Source organism: Coregonus clupeaformis, chromosome 3 (genome assembly GCF_020615455.1).
Source record: "Coregonus clupeaformis isolate EN_2021a chromosome 3, ASM2061545v1, whole genome shotgun sequence".
NCBI classification, from domain to species: domain Eukaryota; kingdom Metazoa; phylum Chordata; class Actinopteri; order Salmoniformes; family Salmonidae; genus Coregonus; species Coregonus clupeaformis.
Window position 1 is genome coordinate 6,703,573 of NC_059194.1, and position 19,019 is coordinate 6,722,591.

The 19,019-nt window shown below is 45.4% G+C and overlaps 2 protein-coding genes across 2 annotated transcripts; one reads left to right on the forward strand and one right to left on the reverse strand.

Moving 5' to 3' along the window:
• Positions 1–1,189: 1,189 nt before the first annotated feature.
• Positions 1,190–13,981, reverse strand: LOC121540146 (phospholipase A and acyltransferase 3). Its single transcript, XM_041848773.2, has 6 exons — positions 13,878–13,981; positions 3,386–3,439; positions 2,982–3,090; positions 2,698–2,834; positions 2,278–2,409; positions 1,190–2,084 (listed from the first exon to the last, which is right to left on the reverse strand). Exons 2-6 carry the CDS (start codon positions 3,398–3,400, stop codon positions 1,959–1,961), a joined length of 519 nt encoding a protein of 172 aa, XP_041704707.1. The 5' UTR covers positions 3,401–3,439; positions 13,878–13,981; the 3' UTR covers positions 1,190–1,958.
• A 146-nt stretch (positions 13,982–14,127) lies between these two features.
• LOC121540112 (integrator complex subunit 5) lies at positions 14,128–17,638 on the forward strand. The gene is made up of 2 exons (XM_041848734.2): positions 14,128–14,342; positions 14,604–17,638. Exons 1-2 carry the CDS (start codon positions 14,263–14,265, stop codon positions 17,575–17,577), a joined length of 3,054 nt encoding a protein of 1,017 aa, XP_041704668.2. The 5' UTR covers positions 14,128–14,262; the 3' UTR covers positions 17,578–17,638.
• Positions 17,639–19,019: the final 1,381 nt, after the last annotated feature.

Consider the following 19,019-nt stretch of genomic DNA (forward strand, 5'->3'; position numbering starts at 1 on the left):
AAGAATATAAAATAACTATATATTCATACTAAGCGTATATAATGATATAAAACTGTAAAGATATTAGACAGTGTTATAGAACAGTAATTATGATCATTCAGCTCTAACCCAGACACATGGCTCCTATTCAACCCTTATGGAATTATTCTGGTACTCAGCCTTTGTACTTTTCCACTGCCCAAATACAATGCACATAGATCATTCCAACTGACCCATAACGCGATAATTACTACTGCTAGACTAATTATACAATTATAAACAGATTCAAACGGGCTCAAGTCAAATAGTCTCTAACAATATATAATAAATTGTGTATATGCTGAATGTTTATTTTACATATACGCATAAATGGTTTATGAAAGTTTTAGATGAGCTGTCGGTGCAGAAATAAGACAGTCTCCATGAATGGGTCTGTATTCTGTATGTTACTGACCTACCAAACGGCATATGGCACCTCCCTGAAGGGTAATGCTGGGACACGTTCAGCAAGGCACAACGTTGTGGAACAGATAGAAATATGTTATGTAGAACAAACATGCCTCTCGCATAGAATAAGGAATCATGTCAGGTCTATTCATTATATTTCTATCTTCAATGTTCCACAACGTTTGCCTACGGAAAGTGGCCCTGGTCTCTGTTGATAAACTACGCAGATGAATAATATAGACCTGGCTAGATCCCCTCTGAGCCAATCAGTTATTATTAGTAGTGGTGGTGGGGTGACTGACCTGAATCCTTCATATTCAGCATGGACAGTGTTATCATGCAATTTTACTCCTGTATATTTATGGAGTCACTTAGCTATTTAAAATCTAATCATAAAGTGCAAGATCATTCGGACCATCAACTTTCTTGTTAGATTGGTAGTGTTGGGTGGGTCAAGGGAAGGTTCTGTTTATGTCTTTATTTGATGGCAGCACTATTTACTGGTGTTGTGTGGTCAGATGAGCTGTGCTCTGTGATTTTTAAATATGTTGTGGGTGGGGAGGGAAGTCCATATGGGAGGAAGATGGTAAAATCAGATGCATTGTTTTATAAAGATGGAATCTTGTGTAACGTGAACAATTCCAAAATAAAACCATTACAATAAAATACAGTGTGTTTTAGGTGAAAGGGTGTGCATTGTTTTACAAATATATTCAGAACAATTTCTACTTCTGCCAAGTATCAACATCCAAATCCACTGAAATTCCTTTTACTTGCAGTGGGAGCACAGAGGTGTTTATTTTGTTTACTAAGACAAGTATAAGTTCATCAGAGACCAAACAATGTTTATAAAAACATTTACATACTTAAAACAGAGGATGTCAAGACTAAATCAACTAAGCTAAAATGCTACTAAGGTTCAGTTTATTATCAATATACTTCATAAACAAACTCTTCAAAACTCATGTGCAAGGTCAAGTTTTGAAAGATCAAACACCAGTTAAGATTACAAATCTTTTCAATCCAACATTTAAAAAATTAAAGATTTTGTTCCTAATGCTGTCAATCATTACAAAGCGATATAAGCAGCATTAGATGTAGTTGTGTGGGTCCTAGAGCCAATTGACTTCATGATAGAAATATTAGAACTTCAGTTTAATATCATTTTACCCCATTATAAAGAGATCTTAGTCTACATAAATATGTTAAAACTTTAGTAGGGAAACTTCATAGCTTCTAAGTAAGTGACAACATATTTTAAGTCAGCTAGCTTAGTCTAGCAGCCTACAAGGCTATGGCACCTTCAAGGCTGTATACCTTGGAATTATAACGAGACACTTTTCCTTGTTTCCTACGTGCTTTCAATTCATGTCTGTGTAACTGTGAAAGTTTAAAAAAATATGTACGGAAATACTCAACCCTCCCTTCGGAAAACCCCAGAATTACACAAGGGCAGTAGTACTGTAGTTAAATAATTCATCTATATTAGGCTTAGTGGTGATTGGCTGTTCAGGAAGCTATCATACAGGTTGTCACATATATTCTTCCTTTTCTTCTTCATTCTTCTTTTTGCTTCCACCGCCAAAGATGGCCGCCGCGATACCTACCAAAGCAATTGCTCCGAAGCCCACCATTGCCATTCCCACAGCCTGCCGAACCTGGGCAGAAAAATACAAACATTAATTTGAATGACTCGAATGAATGACTGATTCAGAAACAGTATCACAGCATAGATGCATTGAATGTATAACAACAAGTACACCAGTTACTCTACACCCACGTATGGCTCACAAGATTACTCTACGCTGAGCACAGTACAACTAGCATTGAGCACCAGTCCACTGTACCTACCTGTCGAGACTCAGCCTTCCCATATCTCAGATCTGTGACAAAGTGCTCACAGTTCCCCTTGATGACACAGTAGGACAGCTCCTGGTCCACATAAGCCGTGGCATCCCTCAGAATCTCACGGATGGGTCTGACCTATAATAATAATAATAATAATAATAATAATAATATAATACATGCCATTAAGCAGACGCTTTTATCCTAAGCGAACTTGCATGCATACATTTTTATTAGGGTGGCCCCAGCGGGAATCGAAAACACTATCCTGGCATTGCAAGCACCATGCTCTATCAATTGAGCCACACAGGATCACACAGACTGCGTCCCAAATGCACCTTATTCTCTATATAGTTCACTACTTTTGACCAGAGCTCCATGGGGAGTCATTTGGAACGCAGCCATACTGTACTTACTGGTACTGACCTTGTACTTCTGATCCAGCTGGTTGTTGACACACCACTTATCATGCCCCACCACGTCCCAGATCTCTTCCTTCTTCACCTTAGCCTTGTCACTGAGCACAGACATCATGCTGTTGGCCCTGGCCCCTGGTGCCTCGGCTGGGGAGCAAAGAGACATGGGAGGGGGTGGACAGACAAGACATCATCAGTGCCAAAATTGAGTTTTTTATAACTCATATTGTATGTACTCTATATAGGCCACTGTATATCAATTGTTGAGTGCACTATATCAAGATTATTACTCACAGGGTGGGGCCAGGTGAATGACAAAACCGTCACCAACGTACAACGCCCAGTGTTGGTATCTCCCTCTGAATATCTCTATCAGATCCCCTGGCTCCGGCTTCTCATCGTACTGTCAAAGGAAAAAATAATACAACCATTAAGTATGATTTAGCAATGTGTGTATTGCCATGGTTACAAATACAGGGGTGTTGCTAGACACCCTCTTGTTGAAGTATGCAACTGCCACATATGCAGTTCTGAAAGGGAATGTGCTCAGATCAGGGAACAAAACTATCAAAAGTTATTCAGTCATAACTCATGCAAACTCAGCCTTTTACAAACAATATTTAAATATTTCCAAAACAAACAGGTAGACTACATAGATACTGTGGACACAATCAACATTAGGACTGGACTTTACTTACCAATGTTGGAGCCATGGTTACTGTTATTTCCTTTACACAGCTTTGATCTCAACCCTGTAAAGTCAAAACAAAACCTATGGGTTATATTTAGGGGGCCTGTTTTCATAAGACATGAGCTCACAAAATATTAGGCAATCTATTGACAAATAAATTAGACACTGATGTCATTTCACTGTGTTTTGGTGTCTATAAAAAAACACGAATTATGCAACGAAATAGATAGCTAGCTAGATAAGTTAACTGACCACAGAAGGCACACAACAGAGACAGTGTTTGCGTGCTGTTGGTTATTGTTGATAAAACAAGTTTACTGGAGAACGGAGACCAAGTAGAGACTTTCGGACACGGTGGATAATTGTATAATATAAGGCAGTTTATTCAGAGGTAAAGATATCTGTAAATAGCGTGCACGGACCCGTCCGTCAATCTCGTAGGGAGATATCTGAGAGCGCCGCCCCAAACATTGTGTGCTGACATTTTATACAATAAAATAAAGTAGGTTGATTCTAGGAGTTCTGATCTTCTGATTGGTCCTGATGAGTTGGGCGAGGTCACTTCCATGGCATTGGCTCTGAGTCGGGTTGTCTGTCTTCAGATGTTCAGCCTAAAAGAAGGGATTTTGTGTGTGCGGTGTTATCAGTAATAATGTGTGTGTGTAATAATGTGTGTGTGTGTGTGTGTGTGTTTTGGGAAAATGTTCAGCCGAAAGAGGGGATTTTGTGTGTGCGTGTGTTATCAGTAATAATGTGTGTGTGTGTAATAATGTGTGTGTGTGTGTGTGTGTGTGTGTGTTTTGGGAAAATGTTCAGCCGAAAGAGGGGATTTTGTGTGTGCGTGTGTTATCAGTAATAATGTGTGTGTGTGTGTGTGTGTTTGTGTTTGTGTGTGTCATGGGAGAACTCGTGAGTTGGAAGGACTGAGAGACCTATGGCGTGGGTGTTGTTCTTAGCCACCTGCTGACAAGGCCGACAAGATAGAAGTCTTTGTCCATTGTATTAAATCCGAAGGCCCAACACAAGATGGGTCATGCACAAAAATTTTAGCCAGACCAAGCTATAACATAATATATTTACTACGACAAATCCCTCTCTTCACGTCTCCCCAGAGACGTGACCAAGTAACAGTAAAGAAGGAAAACTTAAGACGTGACACAAGCTAACAGTGTAATTGGCAAAATAGGGAAAACTTTATCAGAAGATAAAGTTTTACATTCCCCTCTTCACGTCTCACAAGAGACGTGACATAAAGCTTAAATGCTGCAATTTGGCAAAATAGGGAAAACTTTATCAGAAGATAAAGTTTTACATTCCCCCTCTTCACGTCTCACAAGAGACGTGACAAAAAGCTTAGATGCTATTCATCATCCAGATATCCTTGGTCAGCATCGTCAATAGCAAGCAAAGGAAACATCTGACCGTTATCTGCAGGATGTGGATCAATAGCGGTGGTTATAATCCTGGTTGGCAGCGTCCGTATGCATGGAATGCAACAGCATCCACAAAGCACTAGAATTGCAGCAAAAACAGAGATGGATACAAGTATAGAAGAAACAAGCGTTTTATATTTACCAAACGCATCCATCCAAGAGTCCCACATTGAAGTATCCACCCCTGAGTGGCTCTTCATTTTGCCATTAAGAGTTCGTAACCCTTCCAGGGCGACAGTCAAGCTGCCATCTGTGGCTGTATTGTTGGGAATAAAGGTACAACATTGTTCACCAAACATAGCACATACTCCTCCTTTTTTCAGCCAGGAGCATGTCGACAGCAATACGATTTTGGAAAGCCATGAGAGAGGTCGCAGCCAACTGGCCATGCACCGCCTCAAAACCTTGTTGTGTCCAATTGCCTAATTTTTGAACATTAAAATGGACATAATTGATTCTGTCAACATTTTTATTAATTGTGCACCACCAGCAAAATGAAGATTCAAAACCTGCGGCTACTTGGTCAATCAATTTATACTCATCTGGTACCCCCTAGGGACCCCAATTGCATCAATGTAGGTTGGGTCCCCATGAGTAGGAGCCCCACAGCGCCTGGTCCTGGTAGGAATTAAGTCAGACACATGGGTCACCAGCTCCTGAACACCTGTTGGATACACAGAAATTGGTAGCAAAAGAGAGACTAGTGCACAGGTGCCTGTGGCATTTCCAGGCAGTCCATCAAACAGATGAACGCCTCCACACCACCACCAGACATCAGCCCTGGAAACAGGTTTAAACTCAGCATTAGGCGTATAGATAAACCGACACCATCCAACAGGTACCATACCCAACAATGGTAGACCTTTCGTGAGATTAACACAGGTAAAGTTAGCTCTAGCCACCTGATAGGAAAAAATTGGTTTCTTAGTTGCTTTAGTAACCAAGGGATGAACTACGTCCCCATAGTGTACAATTGGCGGAAGGGTTGTCATGTTTCATGACAGACAGGAAGCATTCTGGCGTAATGGCGGCAGGGATAATGCGAAGCAATGGCCGTGCCTCCATACAAACCACACAACTCTGATGAGTCACCTTTGCCGCTTCCTCAGTCAACAAGAGCCAGTTGTTAGAAAGGCCGGAGACACCTGTAGCGGTCAGGATTACATCATCCAAAGTAGGTGGAGTGGTAAGTAAAATAATAGAATTATTCTTATTACCATTTTCATTAATAGCCTGTGCTTTTGTGTTATTAATATGACAAATTCGAACCTTCCAATAGACTGGTGCAGTGGTACAGCTTACATAAGGAGCAAGTCTAAAGTCCTGGCAGCCTAATGCAATACCAGGATAGATAGTAAATTTGAGTCCTTTAGAGCTTTTTGTCAAAGTCAAGAGTTTCCTCCATTGTTTTCCTAATGTAGTAGAGGTGCAACTGGACCAGTCATAATTAGTCTCACATACCAAGTTTGTCCAAGTCCAATCGCTATGGGTGTCCCCCACTGTCATATACCAGTCCCAGTCACGGTAGTAGGAAAGGTCTCTGAAGTCTACCCACGGCACTGTCGCAGTAGTGGTAACATTAAAGGGTATACATAATGTGGTGCTTCTATACAATTGTCTGGGCCTACAGGAAAGGGTGGTAGAGACAACTTGTCGTTTATTTACGTGGTGGCTGTGGCTTACATTCTGATCTGGGCTCAATGTGTCGGAGTGCAGGTTGATCGGACGTATGGTTGTGGCATTGAATGTGTCGTTAGGTTTACTAGTGGGTGTAATGGGTGTCTGTGTCATGTGCTGTACTGACCAGAGTATGATTCCTAGAGTAACCCCAATAGTTACAATCAACAAAACAAGGAGTGGAGCAGAGCACCCCAGTCTCTCCCATGGTGGTCTGTCCCTCCTCTGTCTTTCCCCCTCCAGTATCTGAAGATGGGGAGTCTCCTCCACATATTCAGATAGTGTTGGTGTCAAGAATTTGATCCGAATTTAATGTGATTAAATCACTTCTGACTTCAGTCAGGGTTCTGGAAGGAGTTGGTGCTGGTGTACAATGTGTCAAGTGGTGCCAAGGTGCGCCTGATTTACCTTTGACCTGGACTGAGTGTGAAGTAACCTCCTTCACTTCGTGCGGTCCAGTCCACCTGGGATCTTGCCACTTTCTCTTGTGAACCTTGATCCTTACCCAGTCGCCAACTTTTACCTTCAGCAGCGCCGGATCTCCCGTCAGCTCCCCCTCTTGGACCTTGTGAATCTGTTTGGAGAGAGCTGCAGAGAGTTCCGTTAGTTTTCTCACATATTCAGACATTACAATTTGTTGTACATCAAGGGCGGGCATATGACCTCCCTCCCTTGGTGGACCAGGCATGACTCTACCAGTCATAATCTCATGTGGAGAGAGATGGGTGCCTGCTCCTGGAGAGGCTCTCATGGCCATCAACGCCAGGGGCAGAGCTTCAACCCACGTCAACTTTGAACCTGCACATACCTTGGCTATCTTAGCCTTCAAAGTTTGATTGGCGCGTTCCACGAGGCCCTGAGATTGCGGCGGTACACAGACCCAAACTTGTGCACAATGCCGAACCTCTCCTCCACCTGTCTCAGGTGTTGGTTACTGAAATGGGATCCGTTGTCGGATCGAATTTGTCTTGGAACCCCATACCTTGGTATGAGTTCAGTCTGCAGCCACTTAATAACTGACCTAGCATCCTCACGTGCTGTTGGTATTGCCTCAACCCATTTGGAGAATCGATCTACCATTACCAATAAGTACCTTTTCCCATTAGTTACATTATCAGCCCCCATGTCAGTGTAATCTATGCTAATGTCCTGAAAACATGCATTAGGTACTGGGTATGAACCCATGGGTGTTTGGAAAGGTTTCTTTGGGTTGTGGCTGCCACAAATGCTGCACTCATCACAAAACAAGTCTGTCATGTCCTTAATGTGTGGGTGCCACCAAATATGGGAAACCTTCTGTAAAGTTTTGAGTTTCCCTTCATGGGTGGGCCCATGAGCCTCACGTATCAGCTCGGGGCAGAGATTAGCTGGGGCCACCAACCTGCCGTCATGGCATCTCCAAAGTTCATCAGGTCCTTTGGTGGCTCCCATCTGTCCCCATACCGAGTGCTCATACGGGCCCGCTGTGAATTGTAGTTCCTTTATGTGTTGGTCTGTGAGTTCTGTTCTAGCTGGTTGAGTCTGCAGCACCATCTGTCTTGGAGTGTAGCCCCCAGCTTTCTTGGCTGCTTTGTCAGCTGCGTCATTTCCCTCGCTGACTTTGTTCTTGAGTTGCTGATGTCCTTTGCACTTCATGATGGCCACCTGCTCAGGTAGTGAGACTGCTTTTATCAGTCTCTCCATTTGTGCCTTGTGTTTGATCGGAAGGTTTCCTGTTGTGGTGAAGTTACGTCTGACCCATTGTGGTCCATCTGTATGGACTGCTCCATGAGCATATGCTGAGTCAGTGTAGATGTTCACAATCTTTCCTTCAGCCTTTTCCAGGGCTTGAGTCAAACCAATGATCTCAGCTAGTTGGGCTGAGGCAGGTTGTGGGATGATGTCTGATTCCAGGGTCACGTGTGACCCGTCTGGAAGCTGCTGTACCACTGCATATGCTGCTATGTTCCCTTCTTCTCCTCTATAGCAGCATCCATCGGTGTACAACCATAGATCAGGATTGGTAAGGGGTTCGTTTCCCAAGTCTGGTCGCAGTTTCAGTTCCTGTGCCGCCCTCTCTTCGCAGGAGTGTGCCAACCCTTCTTCTGCATTGAGTGCGTCTGCCATGTTTTTGTCGGGTGTTGACAAAAGTAATGTGTGATTGGGTGCATTTATTCTGGATTTTGTTCTTTCTTTCAGCGCTGAACGTGAATTCCTTGCTCATCAGATATGCTGCAACCCCATGGTGCGTATGGATTTCCAATTTGTGGCACATTACCAGGTGGGCGGTTTTTTCAATAGCTTTTGCCACTGCAGCCACGTACCTGGAACATGTTGTCTGACCTGCTTCAATATGGTCCAACTTAGAGGAATGATACATCAGTACTCTTCTCTCCCCCCTCTTGTTTCTGAAAAAGGATGGAAGAAGTGAACCCTCCTTTTCAGAAACATCAAGATGAAATTTGTTTTTGTAGTCGGGTGCTGTCAGAGCTGCTGCCACCGAGAGATCGGTTTTTAGGAGAGCAAACGCTGTTGATGCTTCAGGTGTCCAGGTAAGTGAGGAGTGTAGGTTTCTTGGTCCTGCTTCTCTCACTATTTCTCTCAGTGGTTCAGTCCTGGATGTGTAGTCAGGGATGTGGGTACGGCTGTACCCTGTCAACCCAAGGAAGGACAACATGCCTGACACTGTGGTGGGACGTGGATGATGGAGTATGGAATCTCTGTGGGATTTCGAGAGACCAGCACCTTCTCCTGAGATTTCTCTGCCAAGGAAAAGGACAGTTCTGCGACAGGACTGGACTTTGCTCATTTTGACCTTGTGGCCTTTGACAGCCAAGAAGTCAAGTAGGGTTTTGTCATTTGTAGACAGAGATCAGATGTGGGAGCCCCCAGCAAAAGGTCATCTACATATTGGATGAGTATCACTCCTTCAGGGATTTTCAATTCAGCCAGGTGTGTCTTTAGGATATGATTGAAGATTCCGGGAGAACACCTGTAACCCTGTGGAAGAACCGAATACGTATACTGTTGATGTTCATATGTGAAGGCAAAGAGAGGCTGTGAAGCCTCGTCCAGTGGAATGCTGAAGAAGGCATTAGCCAGATCCACAACGGTGAAGTATTGGTGTTTTGGTGAGAGATTACTCAGTGTAATGTGAGGGTCAGGGACAGGTAGGTCAATGGGTGCAGTGACGTCGTTCACTGCTCGGAAGTCTTGTACCATCCGGTATGTTTCACCTCCTGTTTTCAAGACTGGTAAGATTGGTGTGTTCCATGGAGACACAGTGCGATATATGACACGAGCTCCCAACAACCCATCTATGGTTGGTTTGATCCCCATGGTCTGTTCAGGTTTCAGACGGTACTGTGTTCGGTAGATAGGAATTTGTTCAGGGTTGAGTAACGTGATGGTGACTGGTGCCACCTGTAGTTGTCCAACATCAAATGGGGTGTGTGTCCATATGCCTTCATCAATGGTGGAAAGCAGTGCTTGTGATGAGGGGTGGTCTGTGTAAGGTTTACCATGGTGTCTTGGGAGAGTCAAACGTTCAGGAAGGCAATGTTCCTCTGTGTCAACTGTCATAAACCTCCACATGTTCTCAGTGGTGGCTTTGGTTATTCCTGGAGTTTGGGTGGGTTCCACTGGAGTTTGGATGCTCTTCTGATCATAGGCCCAAGGCTCCTTGCTTCAAAACCGTTTCCAACTGCCAGTGTAACATGGGGAGCAGATTCTTCGCCCAATAGGTACCAGGATTTCAAATGGGAAGGTAGGATAACCGGAGCAGCCACTCCTTCCTGTCCACACACTATGGTACAACATCTGATTGTTGGTGTCAGGTGCATCATGTTTTCATCCCAGTCATCGGTATATGGGTTGACATCATTATCAGTCACATTAAGTGTACAGTGGATTTCAGCTTGAGGAGTCTTGTATGGGTGAAATGTGTAAATGAGTTGTCTCAGCTGGTTGAACTTGAATTGAACCTCAGGGGTTCCTTGGCCGGATTCGATGCACTTCAACCAGTATATTTCTTGGGTCAGGGAGAGCACTGGGGTTGGGATGATGGGTAGCATCAGCACCCTAACTGGATGAACTGGTGTGGAGGTAATGGGATCAATGGAAACCTCCACACCCTTTTTCGGTAAGGTAGATTGAACATTTCAGTTTGCACAATAGGTCCCTTCCTAATAGGTTGATTGGACAGTTGGGACAATATAGGAATTGATGCTTCAAATTGGAAGGGCCCCATTGGAAGAGCAATGGTATGGTCTTAGTGCCATGTTCCCCACTAGGTGTCCTCCTTGCACCACGAACACAGGCGCTTGTACCACTGCAGGACTTAGGAATGGGTTATAAGGGTTAGTTGGAGGAGTGGGTGTGTATGCGGGTGGTGTGCTCTTCGCTTCCTGTGGCAGGGTCGGATACAGTGGTGCTGAGGGCGCTGGTATGTCACTCATGGACTGTGTCCCCACTATTGGTGTTGTCTCAGTTGTGGGTTCAATCACCACACCCATCATGTCTGGTTTCTTGTATGGGTGTGCTCGTCGTGTTTCCTCAATTGCCCACGTACCTATCCTTAGCTCAGCCTCTGCTCTCTCTCTGTGTTTAGTCCCTTCCTTCTTGAATAAGTGAGACTTATTCCTTTTCACTTCACTTTCTGTTCCTTCCCTCACTGCCTCCCCTAGCTCTATCTCCATAGAGATGAGTTGCCCTTTAGACAGGGCACCCCCGCTAAAGTAACCTGCCTGTGTCCATTTGAGTCTCACTCCCTCCCACACTTTCTTTACTGTCTTATACTGTTCTTTCCCTCCCGCTCTATCCTGTATTCTTTGATCTAGATATTCATTAAATTTGAGTTTTGGGACGGTAGTGGTTGCCATGGTTATACAGTTTATTAGACTATCTTGGTGCTCTTAGCCCGTCACTGGCCGAATCCAGCAATGTATTCTTGGCGCTGACTGAGATTTATCTCTGATGTCCCACCCTCGTACACAAAAAATGTTCAATGCTTTATTATTAGGAATTATTTTGCAAAAGGTATTATTGTTTTTCAATTATTCGAATTATTATATATTTTCCCAAAAGGTAGGCCTATCAGAACCGCCCTTTTGGAACAATATATTAACAAACCAGCGCTCCCAAAACAATCATCAATTTAATCCCATGAATTATTTTGCAAAAAGTTATTATTGTCTTTCAGGTACTCGAGCTATTATATACTTTCCCAAAGGTATCAGAATCGCCCTTTTGGAAGAATACATTAACAAACCCAAGCGCTCCTAAAATAATTATCAATCTAATTCTAGGGATTTATTTAGCAAAAGTTATTATTGTTTTTCAGGTATTCGAGTTATTATATATTTTCCCAAAAGGTATCAGAATCGCCCTTTTGGAACAATATATTAGCAAACTCGAGCGCTCCCAAAATAATTATCAATTTAATTTTGGGAATTATTTTGCAAAAGTTATTATTGTTTTTCAATTATTCGAATTATTATATATTTTCCCCAAAAGGTATCAGAATCGCCCTTTTGGAAGAATATATTAGCAAACTCGAGCGCTTCCAAAACAATTATCAATCTAATTCTAGGAATTATTGAAATACCAACACCGCAAGAGGGAAAAAGTTCAAGTCAGCTTTTAGCGCAGCTGCTACATAACAGGCAAAATAGGACTCGGTGGTCCTCTTAAAAGTTATCAACTAGTTAGTCTCATGAAACGGCCAATCTTACACAACATTCAGGTTATCATTTCAACAATTACATTTTTCATTACATATCAGCATCAACACACAAATTCAGTTTAAGTTCCTCACAGTACATATAGTTGAGTGCCACGTCAACCAAATTGCCCGACTATCTGAACTTGTATTTTTTATTATATATTTTTTTTTGATTCTCCTCAAGGAGACTCCCAGTCGTTTAAACCATTCAACTGGCGTCTAGTCGGGAGAACCTTTTCTGGACTTGGATTCTCACGGAATTAACTCAACCCGACTATCTGAATCTTTTTATCAAGTCACCAGATCCTTCTCTTGTGGATCAAATAAAAGGGTCCATCGCTTGTGAACCAAAAACTGTAATAGGCTTCTCACTAGAAAGCCGCATTTCAACAGGAAATAAAACCACTGTAACTAGACTTCTTCTCTTAGAGTCACATTTCAACAGTAAAAACCTAAGATTTCAGATATCAACAGCAAAAAATAAAAGGGTCCGTCTCTCGTGAACCTCAACCTCTGTAACTAGACTCCTCCCCTAGAGAGTCACATTTCAACAGTAAAAATAAAAGGGTCCATTTCTAGTGAACCAAACCTCTGTAAATAGACTCCTCACTAGAGAATCACATTTCAACAGAAAATAAAAGTCGGTCCTTCTCTTGTGAACCACTGTAACTAGACTCCTCTCTAGAGAGTCACATTTCAACAGTAAAAACCTAAAGAATTCAGATATCTTCACATATGTGCCTTTTGAGTCATAATAGATATGTTATAAATTTATCAGTAATCCATACTCACGCCCAGTACTACTGATCATAATTTGGGTTTATCCTACAATACAATATGCAGATTTTGTTTTAACAGGTTCTGCTTACCTTTGTATTGACGGCCGTCTAGATCAGTTTCCTGAGGCGAGCTGGATTCCGGCTGCTCCTGCGGACAGGTCACCCGTCCTTTCAGATCCGTCTCTTACTTGTCTCCTGTCTCTATCAACTTTTATGGACCGAATTCAGAGTTAGAAAACCACCCTCTGCTACCAAGTTCTGTTGATAAAACAAGTTTACTGGAGAACGGAGACCAAGTAGAGACTTTCGGACACGGTGGATAATTGTATAATATAAGGCAGTTTATTCAGAGGTAAAGATATCTGTAAATAGCGTGCACGGACCCGTCCGTCAATCTCGTAGGGAGATATCTGAGAGCGCGCCCCAAACATTGTGTGCTGACATTTTATACAATAAAATAAAGTAGGTTGATTCTAGGAGTTCTGATCTTCTGATTGGTCCTGATGAGTTGGGCGAGGTCACTTCCATGGCATTGGCTCTGAGTCGGGTTGTCTGTCTTCAGATGTTCAGCCTAAAAGAAGGGATTTTGTGTGTGCGTGTGTTATCAGTAATAATGTGTGTGTGTGTGTGTGTGTTTGTGTTTGTGTGTGTCATGGGAGAACTCGTGAGTTGGAAGGACTGAGAGACCTATGGCGTGGGTGTTGTTCTTAGCCACCTGCTGACAAGGCCGACAAGATAGAAGTCTTTGTCCATTGTATTAAATCCGAAGGCCCAACACAAGATGGGTCATGCACAAAATTTTAGCCAGACCAAGCTATAACATAATATATTTACTACGACATTATCTTCCTCACACAAGTATTTCTGTCCAGATAATAATTTAAATAAATTTAAATTCTTATAACTTACAGTAAATTCGGTGTCGTGGCCTCGATGTTGCTTGCTTTCACTTCGAACACAGAAGTCAGAAGCAGAAGTCAACGATCAGCTGACTCGAAAAAAAAGCTAACAAATCCGAGAGGCGTGTCTGCTGGAAGCGTGCGTGCTGACGTTAGTTTCGAAGTACTCTGTCAGGCCAGTAGATGGCAGTAAATATGTATTTTTCCGCATTACCCCTTGGAAGACGTAATAGAAGAAGAAAATAAATACTTCCGGTTTTGGAGCGCCCTTTTGATATTTTTCCTGAACATTACTTTAAAAAGATAATCATATTTCAGGTGTAGGGTTGATTATTCGTAGCTTGTTACTAGGGGAGAGTTGTTAATGTTCTATTTTCAGTTTGGGAAGTTGAACTATGTCTGCCTTTTTTGACGGAACTCTCCTGACAGTCACCATGCAGACCTCTCTCGGTCACACACCGCAAAATGCATTTAGGTTTGTTGCTTAGCATGCTAGCCAGCCAGTAGTTGTAGCTACAGTATGTGGCTGCTTCCCCACTGTACCAACAAGTTCTAAGGCTGATATTATGCTAAGGGTATTGTGGACAGATGCAGTGGTCAGCATTTTTCAAGCATATTTACGAAATATTCTAGTCAGAGAATAGAACAATTATACCAATTGGAATCACATTTGTTAGTTTATAGATGTTTTGCAACTGTGTGAACTTTTGGTGTGTGTGTGTGTGTGTGTGTTTAGCCCCCAGGAGCTGTCCCAGGAGATCAAATCCTTCATCAGTGGCGTGGACCAGACCCAGGGTCGTAAACTCAGCGTCCGTGAGCATGCCCGCTGTGCCGTGCGTCTACTACGATCTGTGCCTGCCTGTCGCGGGGCGGTGCTTGAGCACCTAAGGGGCGTGTACAACGAGCACGTATCAGCCTTTCTTCACAATCTGGAGACCGACGGCGAGGGCGACGGGGACTCCAACCTGGAGGATATCATCACGGAGGTCCATGGCGTCCTGGCGGAGTTCATCAGGCTCAACCCCCGAGCCTGGGCTCCCCTTGTCTCAACCTGGGCTGTAGATCTGCTGGGGCAGCTGAGCTCCAAGCATGCCGGCCGTAGGACAGCTCCCCACTCCTCCAGCCTCAACGAGCAGCTGCAGCTGTGGATGTCCTGTGCAGCTACACGCTCCCTCATGGAGGCCTATACCCAGTGCCTGGCGGCCATGATAGCCTGGTGTCCTGACCAATGTGTGGACGCTCTCCTGGACACCTCAGTGCAGCACTCCCCCCACTTTGACTGGGTGGTCGCCCACATCGGATCCTCCTTCCCGGGCACCATCATCAGCCGCGTCCTGGCCTGTGGTCTTAAAGACTTCTGCTCCCACGGAACGGCTGACAAGCGTCAGGGAGACAAGAGCAGCCGAGTGCCTAAGATAGGCTCTGTGGTGGGGATCCTTGGCCACCTGGCGGCGCGGCACTCTGACAGCATCCGGCGGGAGCTGCTGAGGATGTTCCAGGAGAGCCTCAGCCCCCTGACTATACCCCCCAGCTCTGGGTCCACCTCCTGGGAGCACTCAGCCCAGCTCCGCGGAGGCGCAGTGCCCTTCCTCCTCCAGCTGGCGGCGCTGTCTCCCTCTCTGCTGGGCGCCGTGTCTGCTGAGCTGGTGGAGTCTCTACGGCCTCCAGTCTTGCTCCAGCTCCAGGCTGTTCTACAGGGGCTTCCCAGGGAAGAGCTGGACAACATGCTGGGGCTGGCCGTTCACCTCATCGCCCAGAGCCATGCTGGAGGGGCACGCGTCCTCCGCTTCCTCGCCGACACGGCCACCCCCGCCTCCGTCATCATCTCAGGCCCAACGCCTTCCCCCCACGAGGGGGTCCGGGAGGCCTGCGACCGCATCCTCCAGATGCTCCTGCTGCACCTCCACAAACTGGTCTACACCCGCTCAGAGGGGGACGACGGCTACTACAGCCGCCCCCACTCTCCCTCCTCCAAGGCCCCCCGTGTGGTCCCCTTCCTGGAGGAGCTGCAGTCCCACGTGGGAGAGCTGTGTGCCGAGACATTGAGGCTGGAGAGGAAGCGCCATCTCTGGCTGCACCAGCTGCTGTGTCTGCTGTCTGTGTACGGGGGCCCCAGCGTGGCCACGGAGGCCCTCTGTCAGCTGCTCACCCTGGCCCGGAACCCAGATGAGCTGACCCTGGCCTGGCAGCTCCACACCCCGCTGTCCGCCTGCCTGCCAGGCCTCATCCCTGCCGCAGTGACCCGCTGCGTGGCCCAGATCCACACACACACACTGGGACCCAAGCAGCTCTGCCAGCTCCTCCTCAACCTGGCCTCCGCCGTGCAGAGTGTACAGGAGGAGGAGAGGAGGGGTCCAGGAGGAGGCATGGGAGGAGGAGGAGGTGCGAGACCTCAGTCCTCCATGGCAATGCAGGTTGGAGCAGCAGTCTCGGGACACCTCCATGACTTCTGCCCTCTGCTCCTCCATGGTGACCCGGCGGTATCCCACGCTGCCGTGCGGCTCCTGTCCCGCAGCCTCCTCCCCCGTGCCGCCCTGCCTTCCCACCTGCTGCTCGTCTGTCGGGCCGCCGTCACACACTTCTTCCTGGCGCTGCGGAGGAGAGGAGAGGCAGGGAAGGGGAGAGACGGAGGGCAGGGAGGAGAGGCGGTGAACTGTTCCGTGCTCCTCCTGTCCCATCTGGCAGGTTACTCCTCTCTAACCCTCAAATGTGTCCTGCAGCAGCTGGTGGAGGGAACTCTACATAAAGGAAATGCTGACCTGTTTGGAGGGCAGAGCGAGGACATTGGAGGGGACACCCCCATCTCCCCGTCCTTGACCCCTGACCGGGGGGGCTCCCTGCTGGACATCAACTGCAGGTTCGGCACCACGGTCAACTTCTCTGGTAGTGTGTGGTCTGTGTTCCATGCTGGGGTGATAGGGAAGGGTCTGAAGCAGCGCAGCGTTAGGCCTCACCCCGACCCCGCCAGTGTCATACAGAACGTCCAGACTCTGCTGGCTGTTGCCGTCCAGTGCTGCAGCGCGCCATCTGGCAATGGCGGCAACGGTGGTGGTGCCCCAAAACACCAGCCCTCCGTCGTTCCCGACGAGCCGCCGCCCATCAACGCTGAGGCGGCCAAAATGATGGCGGTGACGCTGGTGGATTATATCTGCCCCGACGTGGCCAACGGGGAGCTGTCATGGCCACCAGAGGAACACGCCCGCACCACTGTAGAACGCGACATACACATACGCCGCTGCTTTGAGGCCCACCCTGTCCTCTTCCCGTTACTCCATATTGTGGCTTCCGGGCGTCCTGCTCTCTGTTACTGTTCTGCGGTGCTCCGGGGCCTGCTGGCCACTCTGCTAGCCCACTGGGAGGCTTCGAGGGAGCCTTTGGCGGTGGACTCCCCCTGGCACCTCCAGGCCTCCTGCATGCTGGTGTCCTGTATGGGCGAGGGCCAGCTGCTGCCCCCCGTACTGGGCAACGTCCACGAGGCCTTCCCCTACCTGACGCCCTTCGAGGTGAGGCTTCTCCTCCTGGCTGTGTGGGAGTACGTGAGGGGCAACGGCCCCATGCCACAGAAGTTTGTCTTCAGTGCTGAGAAGGGCCTGTTCTGCCGGGATTTGGCACGGGACGGGGACGTGGCGAGATACGTAGCGCCCATCCACAGTGTCTTGCATAAGAACATTGACCGGCTGGGGCACCTTTGCTGGCGTTTTCAGCTCTGAACAAGGGAAGGAGAGAACTGAGGGAGGGATGGATGGAGAGATGGAGATGTTGCTTAACTGTCATCTAGTTCTGTATGCACTCTGAAGCATAAAGTGCCTTCAGAAAGTATTCATACCCCGTTACTTTTTTCGCATTTTGTTGTGTTACAATGTGAGATTAAAATGGATTTAATTGTCATTTTTTGTCAACGGTCTACACAAAATACTCTGTAATGTCAGTGGTGGAAAAAGTACTCAATTGTCATACTTGAGTAAAAGTAAAGATACCTTAATAGAAAATGACTCAAATAAAAGTGAAAGTCACCCAGTAAAATACTACTTGAGTAAAAGTCTAAAAGCATTTGGTTTTAAATATACTTAAGTATCAAACGTAAATGGAATTCCTAAAATGTACTTAAGTATCAAAAGTAAAGGTATAAACCATTTAAAATTCCTTAGATTAACCAAACGGCACAATTTTTAGTTTTAGTTTTTTTATTGAAGGATAGCCAGGGGCTCACTCCAACACTCCAGATCAGAGGCAGTAGGGATGACCAGGGACATTCTCTTGATATGTGTGTGAATTGAACCATTTTTGTGTCAAACTGTAACAAGTACATTTGGGTGTCAGGGAAAATGTATGGAGTAAAAAGTACATTAATTTCTTTAGGAATGTAGTGAAGTAAAAGTTGGCAGAAATATAAATAGTAAAGTAAAGTACAGATACTACTACTACTTAAGTAGTACTTTAAAGTATTTTTACTTAAGTACTTTACACTACTGTGTAATGTCAAAGTGGAAGAAAAATTATAATATTTGTTTTTAAAAAACACAAAAAAAACACTAATATATCTTGATTAGATAAGTATTCAACCCCCTGAATCAATACATGTTAGAATCACCTTTGGCAGCAATTACAGTTGTGAGTCTTTCTGGGTAAGACTAAGAGCTTTGCACACCTGGATTGTACAATATTTGCACTTTTTAAAGTATATCCATAACATGATGCAGCTACCACCATGCTTGAAAATATGAAGAGTGGTACTCTGTGATGTGTTTTCCCCAAACATAACGCTTTGTATTCAGGACATGACGTTCATTTCTTTGCCACATTATTTGCAGTTTTACTTTAGTGCCTTATTGCAAACAGGAAGTGTGTTTTGGAATATTTTTATTCTGTACAGGCTTCCTTCTTTTCACTCTGTCAATTAGGTTAGCATTGTGGAGTAACTACAATGTTGATACATCCTCATTTTTCTCTCATAGCCATTAAACTCTGTAACTGTTTTAAAGTCACCGTTGGCCTCTTTCTTCTCCGGCAACTGTGACAGGGTGTATTGATACATATCCAAAGTGTAATTCATAACTTCACCATGCTCAAAGGGATATTCAATGTCTGTATTTTTTTTTTTTTACCCATCTACCAATAAGTGCCCTCCTTTGCAAGGCATTGGAAAACCTCC

Coding starts and splice junctions, on each gene's coding strand:
- LOC121540146 (XM_041848773.2), bottom strand. Junction 2,410..2,697: donor AGCTGGATCAGAAGTACAAG/GTCAGTACCAGT, acceptor TTATTATTATAG/GTCAGACCCATCCGTGAGAT. Junction 2,085..2,277: donor GGAAGGCTGAGTCTCGACAG/GTAGGTACAGTG, acceptor TTTTCTGCCCAG/GTTCGGCAGGCTGTGGGAAT.
- LOC121540112 (XM_041848734.2), top strand. CDS start 14,263: ATGTCTGCCTTTTTTGACGGAACTCTCCTGACAGTCACCATGCAGACC. Junction 14,343..14,603: donor ACACCGCAAAATGCATTTAG/GTTTGTTGCTTA, acceptor GTGTGTGTTTAG/CCCCCAGGAGCTGTCCCAGG.